The sequence below is a fragment of the Olea europaea genome, chromosome 6 (assembly GCF_002742605.1).
Source record: "Olea europaea var. sylvestris chromosome 6, O_europaea_v1, whole genome shotgun sequence".
Taxonomy (NCBI): domain Eukaryota; kingdom Viridiplantae; phylum Streptophyta; class Magnoliopsida; order Lamiales; family Oleaceae; genus Olea; species Olea europaea.
The window spans coordinates 2,142,781-2,158,822 of record NC_036242.1 but is presented as its reverse complement, the minus strand read 5'-3'; the positions used below and the strand labels follow the sequence as shown (position 1 = coordinate 2,158,822).

Below are 16,042 nucleotides of genomic sequence, written 5' to 3'. Positions count from 1 at the left end.
GGTGTAAAATAGCAGAAAATTATATTTTCAAGATTCAGTGAGTACGTAAGTTTTGTAGCTAATATGTATTACCTGGGATTATAAAGTATTACAGTAGTAATAAAAATCCAAAATTTGTGAAGTGAGTGAACAAGATCGCACATTAATTTGATGCTCCTATTGAAAACTTGTTCATCAAATTCTCGTTACAATTGTCTATTTAATTTTTTTCATAATTTTGCTAATGTTTTGGGAATTTCATTAATAACCGTAATATGTGCTCTATATTTTAGATATCAATCACAGAGAGATGATGGGAGGAAAATTAGGTGATTTAATTTTATGCCTCAATTAGTATTTCTGGATATATTATAGAAGATATAGTACATATGGAATTCTTTTTTTTTTTTTAGATGCATATATGGTTTTTTCCCTCTATATGGGCTGGGGGTTGGGCTGGGCTATAGCCCATCCCAGCCCCCACTACCCCCGCCCATGTTCACAAGTATCTCTTGTCTTCGATTGTTGAACACGTGTCATGTAACACTTAGTTGATCATCTCTTTCAAAATCTACTCTCTTAGATCAGACCATGGTATCGATTGCCATCTCAAGAGTTTTAGCTTTCAAACTTGACCTTCTCTTTGGCAAATTGGAGTATTACACCTCATTAAATTTTTTGGCTGATTATGCAAGGATACAAGTTCGCAAAATTTTGTGTCGTCTCAACTAATCAAGGCATATTCGAATTTTCATTTGGACTTTGACTTGGTCTTTTTTGTTTTGCATTGACATTGATTTGATTTACCATATATATTATCTCGTGACATCACAATTAAGTGTAACAACTCTCATGCATAGCTTATTCCTCACTAATTTACTTACTTAATTCACCAAGGGGTTATACTATTTATACACGATATTCAAAATAATGCATATAGATATGGTAATTTCTAAACAGAAATAAGACAAATAGAAGAACCCTTTTTGTGTGTATAGAAAGTCAAAAGCATATGGTTGCTTTCATATAGTCACGAAAATGTGTAGAAATTAGTTGAGATTTCTCTATTCACTTACTTCCAAGTTCCAACCCCAGTTTCTGTAGTACAAAACATCAACATCGGACACACATGTTACATTATATATGTATCAACAAATGAGTCGTTACAAAGATTTGCGAATATACATATCGTTTGTACACATGAAAGCTTGTGCTAGCACATGTATAAGTCACAAATATCGACTTGTATTAGCTAATATTACCGTGCAGATACTAAAAGTTCATATATATAATAATCAAACTTGAATAAAAACAGCTACTTTTGACTTGTTAAGAGGCTGCGATTGAATTGGAAGAACACTAACATGAAAGCCAATATACAGTTTCAAAGAAGTTAAATTTTATAATTACCATAAAGATGTTTTCAAAGTTTAACTCATTTGATATATAAAAGTAACGTAAGAGGATGATTAAGACCATTTTCCAGTGTCCCCACACGTGGACGAAATTCTTTGTGGAATATACTCCCAATTTCGCTTCTAGCTTAATTATAATAAGTAACTTTTAATAAATAAAAAAAGGGTAGCGTTATTTTCATCCACACTTTTTATAAGTACATCCACTTTTGAAGAAAATTTTAAATTCTATGCAAATTTACTTAAATAGACATAAACAAAATTAAATAAAAATACAAAACTCTAAATTGATCCACTAATTTTTACTTTCATTAAATTATCCTAAATCTTTTTTTATTCTTTTAGAATTTGAGTTTAACTAGAATCCTAATAGATTAAGAAAAATTACATGAATATAATTAGGGAAAATTAGGCAATACTCTAAAGAATTGACTAATTTGATCACTACCCTATTAACTGATGAAATCATATAATTAGTGTAATTAAAACATTCTAGAATTACAACACCACTCAAAACCTAAATAAATAGTTTCTATTCCAGAAAACTCTTAGAGAAAGATTCTCCTCACCTACTACTCCACTTCTTCTCACCACGTTCTAGAATTGCACCGTGTTTTTTCTATTTGCCCTAAAAGTGGGAGGCGGAGCGCCACACCTATGAAAAGTACAAGTATGAGCTTGTTATGGAGAGAATGCTCCAGATACAAAAGATCCGTGAGCAAGAAGCCAAGATGAAAGGCTCTGAGAAAGGCCAGTTGCCCATTTCTCTCATCCCCAAAACAGCCGATGCTTGATTCTGAAAGGTTCTGTTAATCAAAACAATGCATCACTTGGAACTTCGTTGAATTCAAGTTCTTCAATACTAAGATGTTTATGGAATTTTTCAGGAAGAAGCTAAACTGTGGGCAATGGTAGTCATCGGAGGACTTAATTTGAAATTGTTTTGGTGTTATGTAAACATGATTACTAAAGTACTCGCACTTTCCCTTGATAATCTAGTTCCAAATAAATTTTACACATTTAATGTCTGTTTTACTATATGTTTTCTGAACAAATTGTTGTTATTTTTTATTCTTCACAAGTGATTATTAGTTCAATTTTTATGTATGTTTATGATAAATTCGTAACTTTGTCAAGACTAGATAATTTTGTTACTGATATGATGAATGATGCGTAGTGAATATTTGCATTCTAGTACGAATTTTCCTTATAGATTCTAAAAAATAAAATGAATTGGTGTTGGGGATGTATTTAAAATGAGATGAATATATAAAATTTATATGGATATATTTTATTTAAATGAATGAATTTAGTAAGGACAAGATTGAAATAAAACGTGTATGTAAATAGTATTTTTTTTAATTTTAAAATTTTATTAGGAATGAACTTAGAGTGAGATGTATTTATAAAAAGTGTGGATGAAAATAGCGCTATCCTAAAAAAATTGTAGAATGTTTTTTTAAGAAATCTTCATCACTTTTTATTAAAATATCAAGAAAAATCGAAAGTTTGACAAAGAAGCAATTGAAACTTGCAAGCTTCCGTTAAGTCAAACTTTTACTTTTATATCAAATGAATTAAAATTTGATTCAACCATTTATTTAGTGTAAACCTGCAAGAGATTTAGCTTCAATTTTGTTGAGCTAATTCTACATATATATTTATTAATCTTCAAGGGATGACAAGCATGATGAGCAAATTGTCCCCACACAACTTAAAGTTGACAAGGGGATCATGTGTTAGCAGCCTCTTTACGCCTTCAGTTTTTGTACTTGTTTTCCTCACAAAATCCTTGTTTCTTGAAGAAAAATAAACACAAAAGACAAACGTAGCCACGGTTTAAGTAAGAATCAAACAGGAGACGTGGTCCCACGTTTGAACCGAACCGAGCCTAAACCTGTGTTCGAGAGACAGTTAGCTATATCATACAGAATAACGAATAACAGGTAAAGCATGACCCATCATGGTTCCTATTTCACCGTCTGTCCCAACTGATTAAAACATTAGCAAGAAGCTAAAATTTGTTAACATGATCGCCTATGAATAATAACTTCTTAGCTGATTATAAGCAGAAAATAACACGAATTGAAGTTCAATTAACTAGGGAAATTAGAGTTATAAGAGGAAGATGCATAACCTTAATTACTAACTACTAGTTCAGACTCTATACCGGTTTCATCTTCAGGTGGAGGAACCTCATTGAGATCGAAATCGAGCGCTCTCCTGCATATGTTACTAGCTTCACTTTCTTTAGTTTCGTCTGCCAATTGGACAATGGGATTTGAAATTTCTTCGTCGACCCAAATCTTGATTTTTGTGTGGCTGGACCTATGGCCACCCAGTGCTTGGTGTGTTGGGAAGGACCTGTCACAAGTGCTGCAATTGTACTTATCAGGCTGAAGTGCTAACATCGGACTAGCATTTTGTACCAATTCCAAATCACTCAATTTCACCTTTTTCCTTCTCTTCTTGTTCTTCTTTGTCACGTTACCATAACTAGTCTCTGAATACTTCTTCTTGTCATCTGAGGAATCCTCATGCTCGAATTCTACTACGGGTTTTTCAAGGATGAGCCCAGTTCTGGGAACATCTGTCGCTTCGCCTACATCTATCACACTTTTCGCTTGCAAATATTCAAGATTTTCAAAGATAGAGGATCCCAATTCGTCGATATAAGTTTCCTCAATTATTTGCTTCTTCAATTTAGAAACCGGACTAATGTCCCAAACTTCAGCCTTGGAATTCAGTGAAGTACTGTTTGCAGCATCAGATTCATCAACCTTTTGCCTATTTGTTAGGCCACTTTCGTATGAGTCCCCATGAGCCAGCATCATAAGATCATTAACGGCATCCCGTAATTCATCATCTTCCAAGCTCGAAATCTCTGAGCTTGATGCCACCATCGCGTTGCGGCCTCTCTTCGCAGTCACTGACCAACCCTTCAATGATTTTGTCAAATCAACCCAATTATCAATCTGATCATCCATTTTTTGAGTCTCAGCATCGAACGAAGAAGATGACCATGAGCTGTTTCTTGCCATTGTAGGGGGGTGAATCCCCCTCCAGTCTCTCTCAGGATGGCACCTCATGTGCCCAAACAGCGATTTCTCTGATGGAAAATGTTTACGACAAATTATACAAGTTTGATTCTTATTGTATCCTTCATAATGCTTCTTCTTCTTCACAAAATCAATAACTCTATCCTCATCTTCAGGCAGATACTTCTGTTTCTTGAACTTGACAGATTGATAGGCTTTGAGCTTCTTCTTGAAAGCCAGATCTTTGTTAGCTTGAACATGAATTCTCATGTGACCACCTAAAGCTTTACCTGAACTAAACACTTTGTTACAAAACCGACAAACCCTTTTATTATTATTCATTTGATCTTGCTCTTGAAAGCCATTATTCTGATCTTCCTCGATTCCTTCCTCTTCATTTTTCAGAATTTTCATCTCAATAAACAGATTCCCTTCTCCAAAAAAAGGTCCACATACCTGGGATTTATGGTCGTATTTCTTGATTGACCGTGACTGAATATCTTGATCATCCACCATTGAGAAGAACGCAAGAACAACCCCACCTCGGCCGTTTCTGTATTTTCCACAGCAGTGTGTGTGTATATATATTATAAAGCAAAAAGGGGAAGGTGGCTAATGAACTGTGGAGTAGTTGTGGGAAAGTGATGGCTAAAACTTGCACGGAAAAAGACCTCAAGAACTGAAGAAAAAGAAATAAGTACTCAAAAGAGAAAAATCCCTGAACCGAATTTGAAGCAGATTTTCCAGATCAAAGACTTAGAGGAGATAAACACAGTTGCCCAGCTAAGAACTCTTATGGCGATTCTGTGTACATCCATCAGGAAAAAAAAAAACAGTTAGAAAAAATCCTTTTTCCTTTTCCATTTAACTTAATAAACAAGCATAATCACGGGAATTTTTGCTTCGACGAGTCTTGTTTACCTAAATAAATCAACATTAAAATTTTTTCACGATTTTGTTAAGAGTAAATGAAGATTTTGGTTAACTTTCATATTTTTTTTCCTTCCTAATTTTAAGTATCCAGAAAGGATGCTTTATGCCACCATTAGAAATCTTAAGGAGTATCCCATGCCTTTTATATAGTTTTTCCAATTTTCTTTGCTTTAGCTATTAACACGTTGGATAATTTATTTTTAAAAAAAAATCAAATTGGAGAGGAAGTATATTGAATGTGAAAGGGAAGCGAATTAATTTCTTTGCTCAAGTAATCCAATCTTTTATATCAAAATCACTATAATATTTAATTATTTCTTTAATTGTATTAATTACCATAATTAAGTTTGTCAATTAGTCAAATACTCCAACCCTTCAATTGTTGTCTATACAAAAAAACGTAAGACCAATAAAAAAAAAAAAAATGACTTCTACTATAATTTTATTGTTAAATCTCAAATTCACATCCCATAATATTGCATTGTATTACGGTCTTTGCCAAAGTTTTTTATAAAATTTTTAACAAATTTTGATAGAAATTAATGAAATTTGTTAGTAGAATATTGATAAAGATTGTGAATTCTACGAAATTTGTTTTTAAAATTAATTATTGAATTTGACCTCAATTTTTTAAGCTTTCCGAAACAAGCACTATATCGTCTCGGGTTCTTTCCCTCGAGATATTTCATATTGATTGAAAATTAATACCAGTTTATACGTTGCTTTAAAGACTAGTTTCACTAGTATGATTTTAGCTCTTCTCCATAATTTTAGTCCATTTTCCTTTGCCCGTCAATAAACATAGCAATATAAAGTATATTTTTAAATTAGATATGACCTCTCTACAATGCAACATTAATTTATATGCAATAAACAATTTTTGCTTCTTTAATATTATCAATTACCCTACAATAAACCCTACCATAAAACTCCTTAACCAATAAGTTAGTGGCACCAAAATTGACTTGTCGACGTGTTTCAAAGTATTTAGTGGGAGAGAAGAGATGTCATAATTGGAGTTCTGAATAAAACTATTTTTTTATTTTTTCCGTTAAAAAAGGAATAAGAATAAGATGTGTTGAACATTTTATTGTCCTACATCGAGCTATTCTTCTATGTGACCTCCCTACAAAATCGTTCGTAACTACAGTAGAGTTCAACCATAAAGTTCGGGATGAATTGATATGATTCCTCTATGCCTAGCATGTCAAAATATCCAACTACGGACGAAAAAAATGCGTGAATGAAAAGTCTATTGACTAGTGAGTATGAAGCTCCGATTCTTGGCTAAAGGGAACACTAAAGGTCTCTCTACCCTTCGAAAAATCCAATTTGAAGCCACGCCCTTTTAACACGACAAGTTTTTGGTCTAACTAAACATGGGTCATGTTCATTGACTAGACAAATATGTGAAACATGACAAAGATATCATTGACTGAAACCTTAATTAAAAATGACAAATATGTTGATAATTTTTCAGAAAAAAACACGCTTACTGTGCTTGGTCTTTAACGAATTGAGACTTTTCTCCAAGTCGACATATATTTCAGCCATGGTTTTGAAAATCTCCAGTAAACCATCTATGCCAATATCTGGGCACTGTAAACTGATTTACGAACACGCATGTTACACAACTTACACACAATGAATACCAGAAACGATAACCTGAAAACTAATTGACCTCCTGAAAGCCCAACAATATGTGGGCAAAGCTTCGACGAGAAGACAATGAAGTGAATCTACATTAAACACATGCATACGGCAAATGAAAGTTTAAAATGCAGCATATGCAAACGCTAAAAAAAAAAACAGTTTCAAGACACTTCACACAAAAATCATCCCCTCCTTGCTGCGTCACATGCCCCTGGGGATCTTTTTCCCTCATCAAGAGGAAAAGTTAAAGGGCAGCATTCTGCAATCATCTTTTTCTATAGATAAAGAGAACAAAAAGACAACCAAAACAAAGACTAAAATTAAAGATGGACACCATATTTTGATGCGAAGCAAATGCCAGCTAGCGTATTGCTTTCAGGGTGAAACCTATTGAGCTTGAAAATGGTGACCAGATGATTTGTACTCCAACATCTCAGCTTTGTATCTTTCCTTATCTCTCAACCCTTTTTCTTGATAAACCTAAATAGCACCAAAACAGAGTGTGAGCTGTAATTCTGTTTCCTTTGATTGTAAGAGAGCATAGACAGACTCTATGTTACTTCAATCTGGTGCTGTAATTCTTGAGCTATACATGGCAAGAAAATATAAATGAGAATGCAAGTCACTTTTCATTCTTTTCTGTACAATTCATTGAAGCTTTATATGATTGATGAGAAAGATACGAAGTTTCTGTCATAAACATTTGTTCTACATAGTTTTGTACCCAAGTAGACTGGGACTTGATCTTTTCCACTTTCGGATAAAATAACAATGCTCTATAGACAAGAAGAAATCAATCAGCAAATTCTGCCACGATCATCATAATATTGGTTCAGAAGTTTTAAAATGTTCCTATCTCAACAACCATCTTTTATTGTAATTTTAATAAGTGAGACAAATGTGAAGTTTGGAATTTAGAAAGTAAAGAGAGAATTTCAGCAAAATCATTAAAAAAAAAAAAAAAAAAAAAAAAAAAAAACAAATGTGAAGTTTGGAAATTAGAAAGAAAAAAGAGAATTTCAAAAAAAAAAAAAAAAAAAAAAAAAAAAAAAAAGCTAGAGATAAATGATGTACGATGCATCCACAGCCCCTTGCACTCAACAAATGGAAAAGATGAAGGGTGAGACAGAAATTAATAGCTGGCATGGGAGCACTAAGCATTAAATGCAGCATCAACAGCCCCTTTTGCTTTGATGAAAAAGAAGTCGGAAATGTGATTTCCCAGAACGATTCATCATTAGAGTTAGAATTCAAAAATTCAGAAAAACCGCCTGCACATCTAATAGCCACATCTAGAAGACGACAACTGACAACCCAGATTATGTTTGAACTCCAAAGGGACAAAAAAAGTTAGTAAAAAAGAATGTAACGACGATTCTCTCTCAATAAGATATGCAGTGTTTCACAAGTGGTAAGGATCATATATAAAAACACTCTCAGTTGTATATACACTTCAACTAAGGAAGCGTGCCCTTGTTCAACATGTGTCGGATACCGACACCCCTTGAACACTCTAGTGTAGTCATTTTTCTTCCTTTATCTAAAATATTATATATTTTTAATTTAAAGATATTATTAAATAAATAGGTACTCGTATTTAAAAGATTTCAACAAGAAAATTTAATATCGAGTATAAAATTAAATTTATAAAATATGAAGAATTTGAAATAATTTAATCAATGCATCGGCGACGTATCATATCAATACTTTCTTTAAAAATAACGTGTCAATGTGTCCAACACTTGTTGAGGGTGGGAAGTAGGGTGAGGGATTGTTTGGGCCTTTGGGGGAAAAAATCAAAATGCACACTATTAAAGAAACTTTGAATTGTTCAAGGACAACAATTTAAATAGCTAGCATGCTGCATTTACTTATGAGGCCATATATTTCAATAAAATTTGTGACCCACCCCAATGAAAAATGTTAATGATGCAGAGCATGAAACACAAAGAGGCAAGAACAAGGAGAGGTGAAGCTGGAGGAGGAGAAAATTGTTAGAAAAATTTCATTATCATTGACTATGTCAAATCAATTTTCTAAGTTATTCATTAATCATCCTATTTATACTGAGAATTTCTAACAAAACCTGAAAGTTGCCAAAATATTAAAATGAAAATTTCCTAGCTTAAAATCAATGAGTAGAGTAAGATAACAAATTTGGCTCCGCCAAATAAATCAATTTTTGCCATTCTATTTGGTTCCAGGCTACATCTACCAGAAGATCCAACAAAATTAGATCTTTCACAACCTTCGACAAACCATGTTAATTTTGGTCTTTCACTCTCTCTCTTCTAACTTGTTTGCTTGGAGTCTATCACTCTTATTATCAGGAGAAATATGTCATACACACGTTAACACGACATACATGTCAATGAAGAAACTGGAATCAAAAATTTATATCGCCAACTGTTAAAGCTGTGTTATACCCTTCCCAAGCAGAGAGAAGAAATTTCACAGTATATATAGAATTTACAGTACCTGTTTTTCAGCCTCTGTGAGTCCATTCCACAACTCCCCAATTTTTTTGCTGATATCTCTTTCTTGCCCATGGTACAAAGGTTTCAGCCTACCATAATGCTCGGCAAAAAAAAAATTATAACCACTTCTATTTGGCTTGGGATGAGCTGGGTCCTTAAATGCCAGATGCTGCCTTTTCCGGATACTTTGAGCAGGGTCGGCAGAAGAAGTATGACTCTGGAATACATTTGGTGCCACAGGATTATGATATAGAACACCTTGCAAATTCCCAGAGTCCGAGTACACAGTAATTAAGTATCCAAAATCAAATTTTGCATCAATTGTCCCAGTGACTAAGCTGCCATCCTCCAGGTTAGGGCTCACTGCACAATATATTGACAATAAAAAATTGTTGCAGACATGAATGCATGCAAAGCATCTAAACAACAAATTGTGGACAGTTATTAATGAAAAATGTACAACAAAAACCACATGCAAAGAAAAAAGTGCTATGTACCCTCACCTGAACGTTGATATGATGTAGCACCATCATGAGAAGCGTGTGGCGATGTTGATCCATTGAGAATCCTGCCTGCCTGATCTATTTAAGAGAGCGGAATCATTATTTATTTGAACTATGGAAAATCGTTGAACCACTGTAATTGAAATCGTGTTGTGAATATACCAGATACTGAGATAGACGGTTCTTCTTTCCGAAAATAATAGACCTGTTCGAAGTGATAAAGCAATGACAGATAGTATTTCCGCAAAACAAATGATGCACTTGTTATGGAAGAAGGGAAATCGAAGGCCCCAGTAACTTCCTTCCATCTACGATCTCTAATAACCTGTAAAGAGTTACGTAAGAGATGGAAACTATGAGGAAAAGATGCACATCAATGTGAAATCAAATTAATTATGCATTTTTCCAGGTAAGTAAACTGAACTTAAACTATTTCACAAGAACAAGAAACATAATTAACACAACATAAAGCTAATAAATAAGATCGTGCAAATCCTGAGAGATAGCTCAGAGGTCAAGCCTTGAGTCTACTCCTCAATGGTCACCAGTTCGAGTCCTCTCATGACCATTGAGATGAGTACTAGGCTGTAAACTTCAGGGCCCGTAGAATTAGTCGAGGTGCGCGTAAACTAGTCCAGATACCCACGGTCATCCAAAAAAAAAAATAAGAGGATTATGCAGCAATTTAACCTTTTCGTTTTTGACATGTTTTTCATAGTATAACTATAAATATCTGCTATTTGGTGCTGATAAAAATGTAAGTTCTATGAAAATATCGAAGAGGGATGTCTCTTCGATAACTGAATTCTAAAGCCCTGCACTCTTTGATCAAAGCTTCATCGTTCAGTTATCACACTTGGACATCTCAAACCCAAAATAAAAGAAAAACAAGGATTCTAATGTCTACATCTCATATAGCTCAGTCAAGCCAAAATGGTAATTTAGAATACACAAAATCGTGTCTAAGATAGAAATTATGCAAGCCTGATAGATTCCAAAAATTTGTACTCTCTATTTTCCAATAATCAATTTTCCTATTCCGTCAAATTTTCACAATCTTTGTGTAACACCACACCATCTAGGGCTCCATATAATTAGTGCAATATTTATGTTCTTTAAGTATGTCGTGAATTTATTTACATTTTAATTTGATTGTCTAATTATAAAGTTGTTATAAATTAAAATTATTACAGTGGATGGTCCAGATATACTCTGACGACGTCAAGTGCCCAATTGAGAAGTACTTACTGCATTGTGATGAATTCAAGTCATATTTTAATATAAATAGCTAAATACACCTTTAATGTTATTATTGCAATTTGCTTTTATTTGATAACTGATGGCAGTTGACTCTGAGCTTATGTGCTTATAATATTTTTCGGAAAAATGAGTGTGATAAATAGCTTACCAATTTTCAAGGAGTATTTCTATTTATAATCATGACTATTTTTACTTACTGGATGCTGAATTATGCATGTGTTTTTATTTATACAAACATAATTATTGCATTGTCCAAATGATTTTGGAAGGTAATTAATAATAAAATATGAGAGAAAAGTTTGTCTTAATATAATAAGAGTTTTGAGTTTGCCTTAAATAGTTTTAAAGTGTGGACCATTTTCCCTAAACTAATTCCAGAATTTTTTGCATTCTTTGCCCGCCAAACCTCACATGCTTATTTCTACAAAATAAATTAAAATAAAATTAAAAAGAAAGAAAGAGAAAAACGTGACTGCCATATTGTATTGGAAGAATCATGGTCCTTTTTCCTTAGATTGGTTCTTGAAAATTTCATTTAACTCGACTTAATTTTAGTTATGTTAATGCAGGAAAACATATGGATTTTTGCCAATGCTCATGATTGAGCCTTTATTTACCCCGTTAATTTCCTTTACATGGTCAAATGTCTATAGTGGTAAACGATGAATAAATGAAAACACATTGTCCCTTGATATCTTTTATCTTTAAACAACTCTTACGATTATTCTTCATATTTTCCATCTCCAAGTACATGTCACATTCTCTCCTCCGTTTCTCCAACACTTCACATCAGTACAAAGATATTTTCATGAAATTAGAAAAGTTTTTACTTTGTGATTTAAAGTTTAAAGTATGCTAATTGTCAATTTAAAGGTAAAATCTTGACCTGATATTTATATTAATTTCTATACCATGTAGTTTTTACATTTTGTTGCCAGTCATAAATGTAATATGCAGTAACATATATTTATATACGTAATTGACTCTTACATGTTGATTGGAAAAGGAAAAGAAAATTTTTACGAAGTTGTTTCTACAGTTAATGTAAAATAGGATTATGTGCTTTTACTTGTGTAAGATTTATTTACATATGCCTTAGGAACATGCTTTTATATTTTTAGATAGTATTTGCTATATCTAATTTAGAATACATCTCATGTTATGTGCATGTCAATGCATCCATTAGCATACATAAAGTAAAATTTCAAGAAATGAAAAGTTCTAAATGATAATGTGACAAATAATATTTTCAAGCAGATATGTATCCCAAAATTTTAAGAAGTATATGTCTATGCTATGAAAGGTGAGAGTGGGAAATGGGGTGTGTGGGACCGATGCATCCGACTAATGATAACATGAAAGGATGATACTTAATATTAAGGTCTTGTGGTACCATTTTGATAGGCTAGACGATACACTAAGTGATCTCACAATGTTAATGTTTTTAAAGAAAAGATGAAAGAAAAAGAAACACATAATTTGAAAGTGTAAATACATGCATATCATAAACATGCGTGACATGCATGGGATTTGCTTACTGGATGTTAACTCATTCCATGTCCCTCGACGTTTTTTATAAGATGATAAATGCAAGATGATTTGAGATAACTAATTGTAGTGAGACACCTTAGTACAAACACATGCATATATTAACTTCGTTTTGAAATAAAGTTAATATTTAATCTAATTATCTTATGTTTGTTTTGTCAAGCATACAAAATATTAATAAATTCTTTTCATAAATGAAAGTCATTAATATTTATTATGTAAAAGAAAAATCTAATCATTTTTTCACAATTATGATTTAAGAGAAAATTAATGATGATACTTTCAAATATAGGGTATCTAGATTTTTGAAGTGAAAATAATTCTCTCTTGCACTTTTCCCTCAATGGATGATTTATACTAAGTTATATATTGAAAATATCTAGCAGGCTTCATACTTTAAATTGGCTAGCAGGCTGAGCTATAACTAGCAGTTCATATGTTAGGTAAAAGCATCCTTTCAAGGAATGTATAAATTTCATGGCCATATTATGTATACTGAAAGAAAAAAAAAAAGCATACCTTTTCAATGCCACCTCGAGAGGTCACCTCCACAAAAAGCCGATGTAGGTCTAAAGGATTTCCTCCCAGAGTGGGGATCCTACACAGTAAATGATGAACTTCTCAAATAGGAGATTAAAGTAATTGGTTAACCATCTTATAGGTTTATGATCTTTTCAATTCATGTCAAAGCAGTTATGTAGGTGAACCATTCATGTCATAAACAAGTAAGATACACGGGACTAAAACATGCCGATGAGATTATTAACCATAAAAGAAGTATGATAGCAAAATCTAAACTCATGTACACCATCATTCCTCAATTTGGACATTTGAACAAGTAACATGCAGAACTCTGTTAAATTCCTCAGTGTCAAATCTAATTCAGACGGTTCATGAACCAGATCCCATCAAAACATAGATTTCCTCTCCACAAAGTCATGAATGCTTGGTATATCGCTTTTTATCACCATTGCAACATACACTCATGTTTCAAGGTCAGTAATTTATTCCATTTTCTGATTTCACACTATCAACAAGGAAAAAACATATATCCTCCAAACTAATGTTATGCTAATATAGTAGTCACAACAAGCAAGGAGAACAAAAATAAATAAATAAATAACGAAGAAGACCAGTGCAACTAGAAAAATTCTCACTCTCAAACAACTAATTCTGTAGCACAGTTGCCTTCACACAAAAGATACATACTGAAACAAAAAAAAAAAAAAAATACAAAAACAAAAACAAATATCAGCACGGAAGCATCACAAGCAACAAACCGAACAATTTTAACACTGGCTAATTAACATGCAAATGCAGATAATAGTTAATACACTTCGCAACAGAAAAATTAAGGGGAAAAAACCCCCTTAAATCTTAACATCGAGAACCCAGAAGAAAGTCAAAAAGAATAACACCCACAAGAAAACGAAAACGAAAACGAACGGAGAAATAATATGAGCAGAATCCCAATAAACCTAAATTTGGAGCCATAGAGAACGTGAAAGTCCTGAAGCTTTTGCGAGAAAACATCTGGGTCTTGAACAATTTCTTCATACTCAGCTTCAGATTTGGAGTTAGAATGAGAATTCATGGTGGGATTTTCAGTGGGCGGCATTTTATGGGAGCAAAAATTATGCTACTACAGCATAATACTCCGTATTAGACAGTAATTATTAATTTCAAATGGATTTTCCTCAATCCAAAAACATTGTATTTGTTTTAATCGAAGTATTAGGGGTGGTGGGGGCTTTTCAAGTAATTAATAATTATTATAAAAAAATTATAGAAACTTCCCATAAAACTTGTTTTTCTACCGGTAATATTATTTTAGAATATAAGGAAATGTCAATTGAGCATAATGTTTGGACTTCATTTTAATGAGATTTTAGTGAAAAATATATTTTAGAATAGTAATTTTATAAAAAATGCGTAATTAAGTAATAATGAAAAATTTTGAGGTAATATTATTTTATTAAAAAATATATGATTAAAAAGAAAAATGAAAAAAAAAAAAAGCATTCAAACCAAAATGAAATTGTTAATACTCGTTATTATTTTTTTCTTTTTTCAAAAAATTACAAAATTTAATAATGTAATTATTTTTGGAAAAAGAGGAAAAGGAGAAAAATACTTTCTTTTAAGCTAAAAATATTTTCTTGTTTAAAGTTAAAATAAGAAAAACAAATAATAGTATCTATACTTATTGGGACATAAATATTTATTTTTGTTTACATGTAAGTTTCTGTAATTAAGAATAATTTGTTCAATTTTGATTCAAATATTTGAATTGGTCCAACTTTAGCTTGAATTCTAACTCAAATTCAATGCTCAATTAATTAAATTTTGTCAAAGATGCTATAATTATTAAATACTATTTTCATGACATTTATGAAATGTGAATATCTTATTTTCAAATTAGGCATTTTCTTTAACGCGTGTTTGACTAAGCCCATGTTCGAGCCACATCCTAGGAAAAAATGCATTATTCATGTCAAATCAATGAGAAATATGTTGTTAAAAAATAAGAAAAAATTTTAAATTTGTGTGTAATATTATTTTATTGAAGAATGTGTGGTTGAAATGATGTCAAATCACTATGAAAAAATATATTTTTTTTGAAAATAATGTGGCTCAAACAAGAATTTACTTATGGTAATTAAGCAAACTTTATAATAGAAAATTTATATTGATCATATCTAAAAGTTACTTATTTTAATAGTTAAGAGACACTATACACTACATATTTTGCTAAACTTAAAAGTAATTAATTTTTTATTTCTTCATATGTTTTCATAATTACATATTCTTATTTATAAAAAAAAATTAATTATTTTGACCATGAAATAGATGTTATGATCAAAATAAATAACTCGCTCTTGATTTGATCGTCAATAAAAAGAATATTTATTAAAATTTCTTTATTTATAAATTACTCTATATAAGTATATTCTTTAAACTGAACAAAGTATGGACATGAATTAAATATAATTTCTTTGAATCCTCATAATTCTTAGTCCGTTTTTTTCTTTAGATGTGATTCCCCACTCACTATGAAATGAAGTGATATAGAAGATTGTTGTTCATACCAAATTGTATTTTAAGACAATAACATATAGTGTTGTATTTATTCACTGTGTGTTTCTACCAAATCTTTTAGTTGTTTGAAAATACAGGTCGTTAAATTTATTTAGAATAGTATTCATTAAATAATTTTTTTTTCATTGGTGGATATG

At 31.9% G+C, this 16,042-nt stretch overlaps 2 protein-coding genes across 3 annotated transcripts; both read right to left on the bottom strand.

Moving 5' to 3' along the window:
- Nucleotides 1–3,341: 3,341 nt before the first annotated feature.
- Nucleotides 3,342–5,275, bottom strand: LOC111395478. The gene has a single exon (XM_023021488.1). The coding sequence runs from the start codon at nucleotides 4,946–4,948 to the stop codon at nucleotides 3,533–3,535; it is 1,416 nt and encodes a 471-aa protein (XP_022877256.1). The 5' UTR covers nucleotides 4,949–5,275; the 3' UTR covers nucleotides 3,342–3,532.
- Nucleotides 5,276–6,937: 1,662 nt separating this feature from the next.
- On the bottom strand, nucleotides 6,938–14,546 carry LOC111395477 (high mobility group B protein 10). Of its 2 annotated transcripts, XM_023021486.1 has the most exons (7): nucleotides 14,285–14,546; nucleotides 13,326–13,404; nucleotides 10,161–10,323; nucleotides 9,999–10,076; nucleotides 9,497–9,858; nucleotides 8,093–8,206; nucleotides 6,938–7,498 (listed from the first exon to the last, which is right to left on the bottom strand). In XM_023021486.1, exons 1-7 carry the CDS (start codon nucleotides 14,422–14,424, stop codon nucleotides 7,406–7,408), a joined length of 1,029 nt encoding a protein of 342 aa, XP_022877254.1. In that variant the 5' UTR covers nucleotides 14,425–14,546; the 3' UTR covers nucleotides 6,938–7,405. The 2 variants fall into 2 exon arrangements, with proteins under 2 accessions (XP_022877254.1, XP_022877255.1); XM_023021487.1 differs by lacking the exon at nucleotides 8,093–8,206 and having other exon boundaries at nucleotides 14,285–14,540.
- Between the last annotated feature and the right edge of the window lie 1,496 nt (nucleotides 14,547–16,042).

Excerpts from the sequence above, each read along its gene's own strand:
- LOC111395478 (XM_023021488.1), bottom strand. The coding sequence starts at position 4,948 with ATGGTGGATGATCAAGATATTCAGTCACGGTCAATCAAGAAATACGAC.
- LOC111395477 (XM_023021486.1), bottom strand. The coding sequence starts at position 14,424 with ATGCCGCCCACTGAAAATCCCACCATGAATTCTCATTCTAACTCCAAA. Across the intron at positions 8,207-9,496 it reads TCACAGAGGCTGAAAAACAG|CAAAAGGGGCTGTTGATGCT; the intron begins GTACTGTAAATT and ends TTTTCATCAAAG. Across the intron at positions 7,499-8,092 it reads CAAGGGGCTGTGGATGCATC|GTTTATCAAGAAAAAGGGTT; the intron begins GTACATCATTTA and ends GGTGCTATTTAG.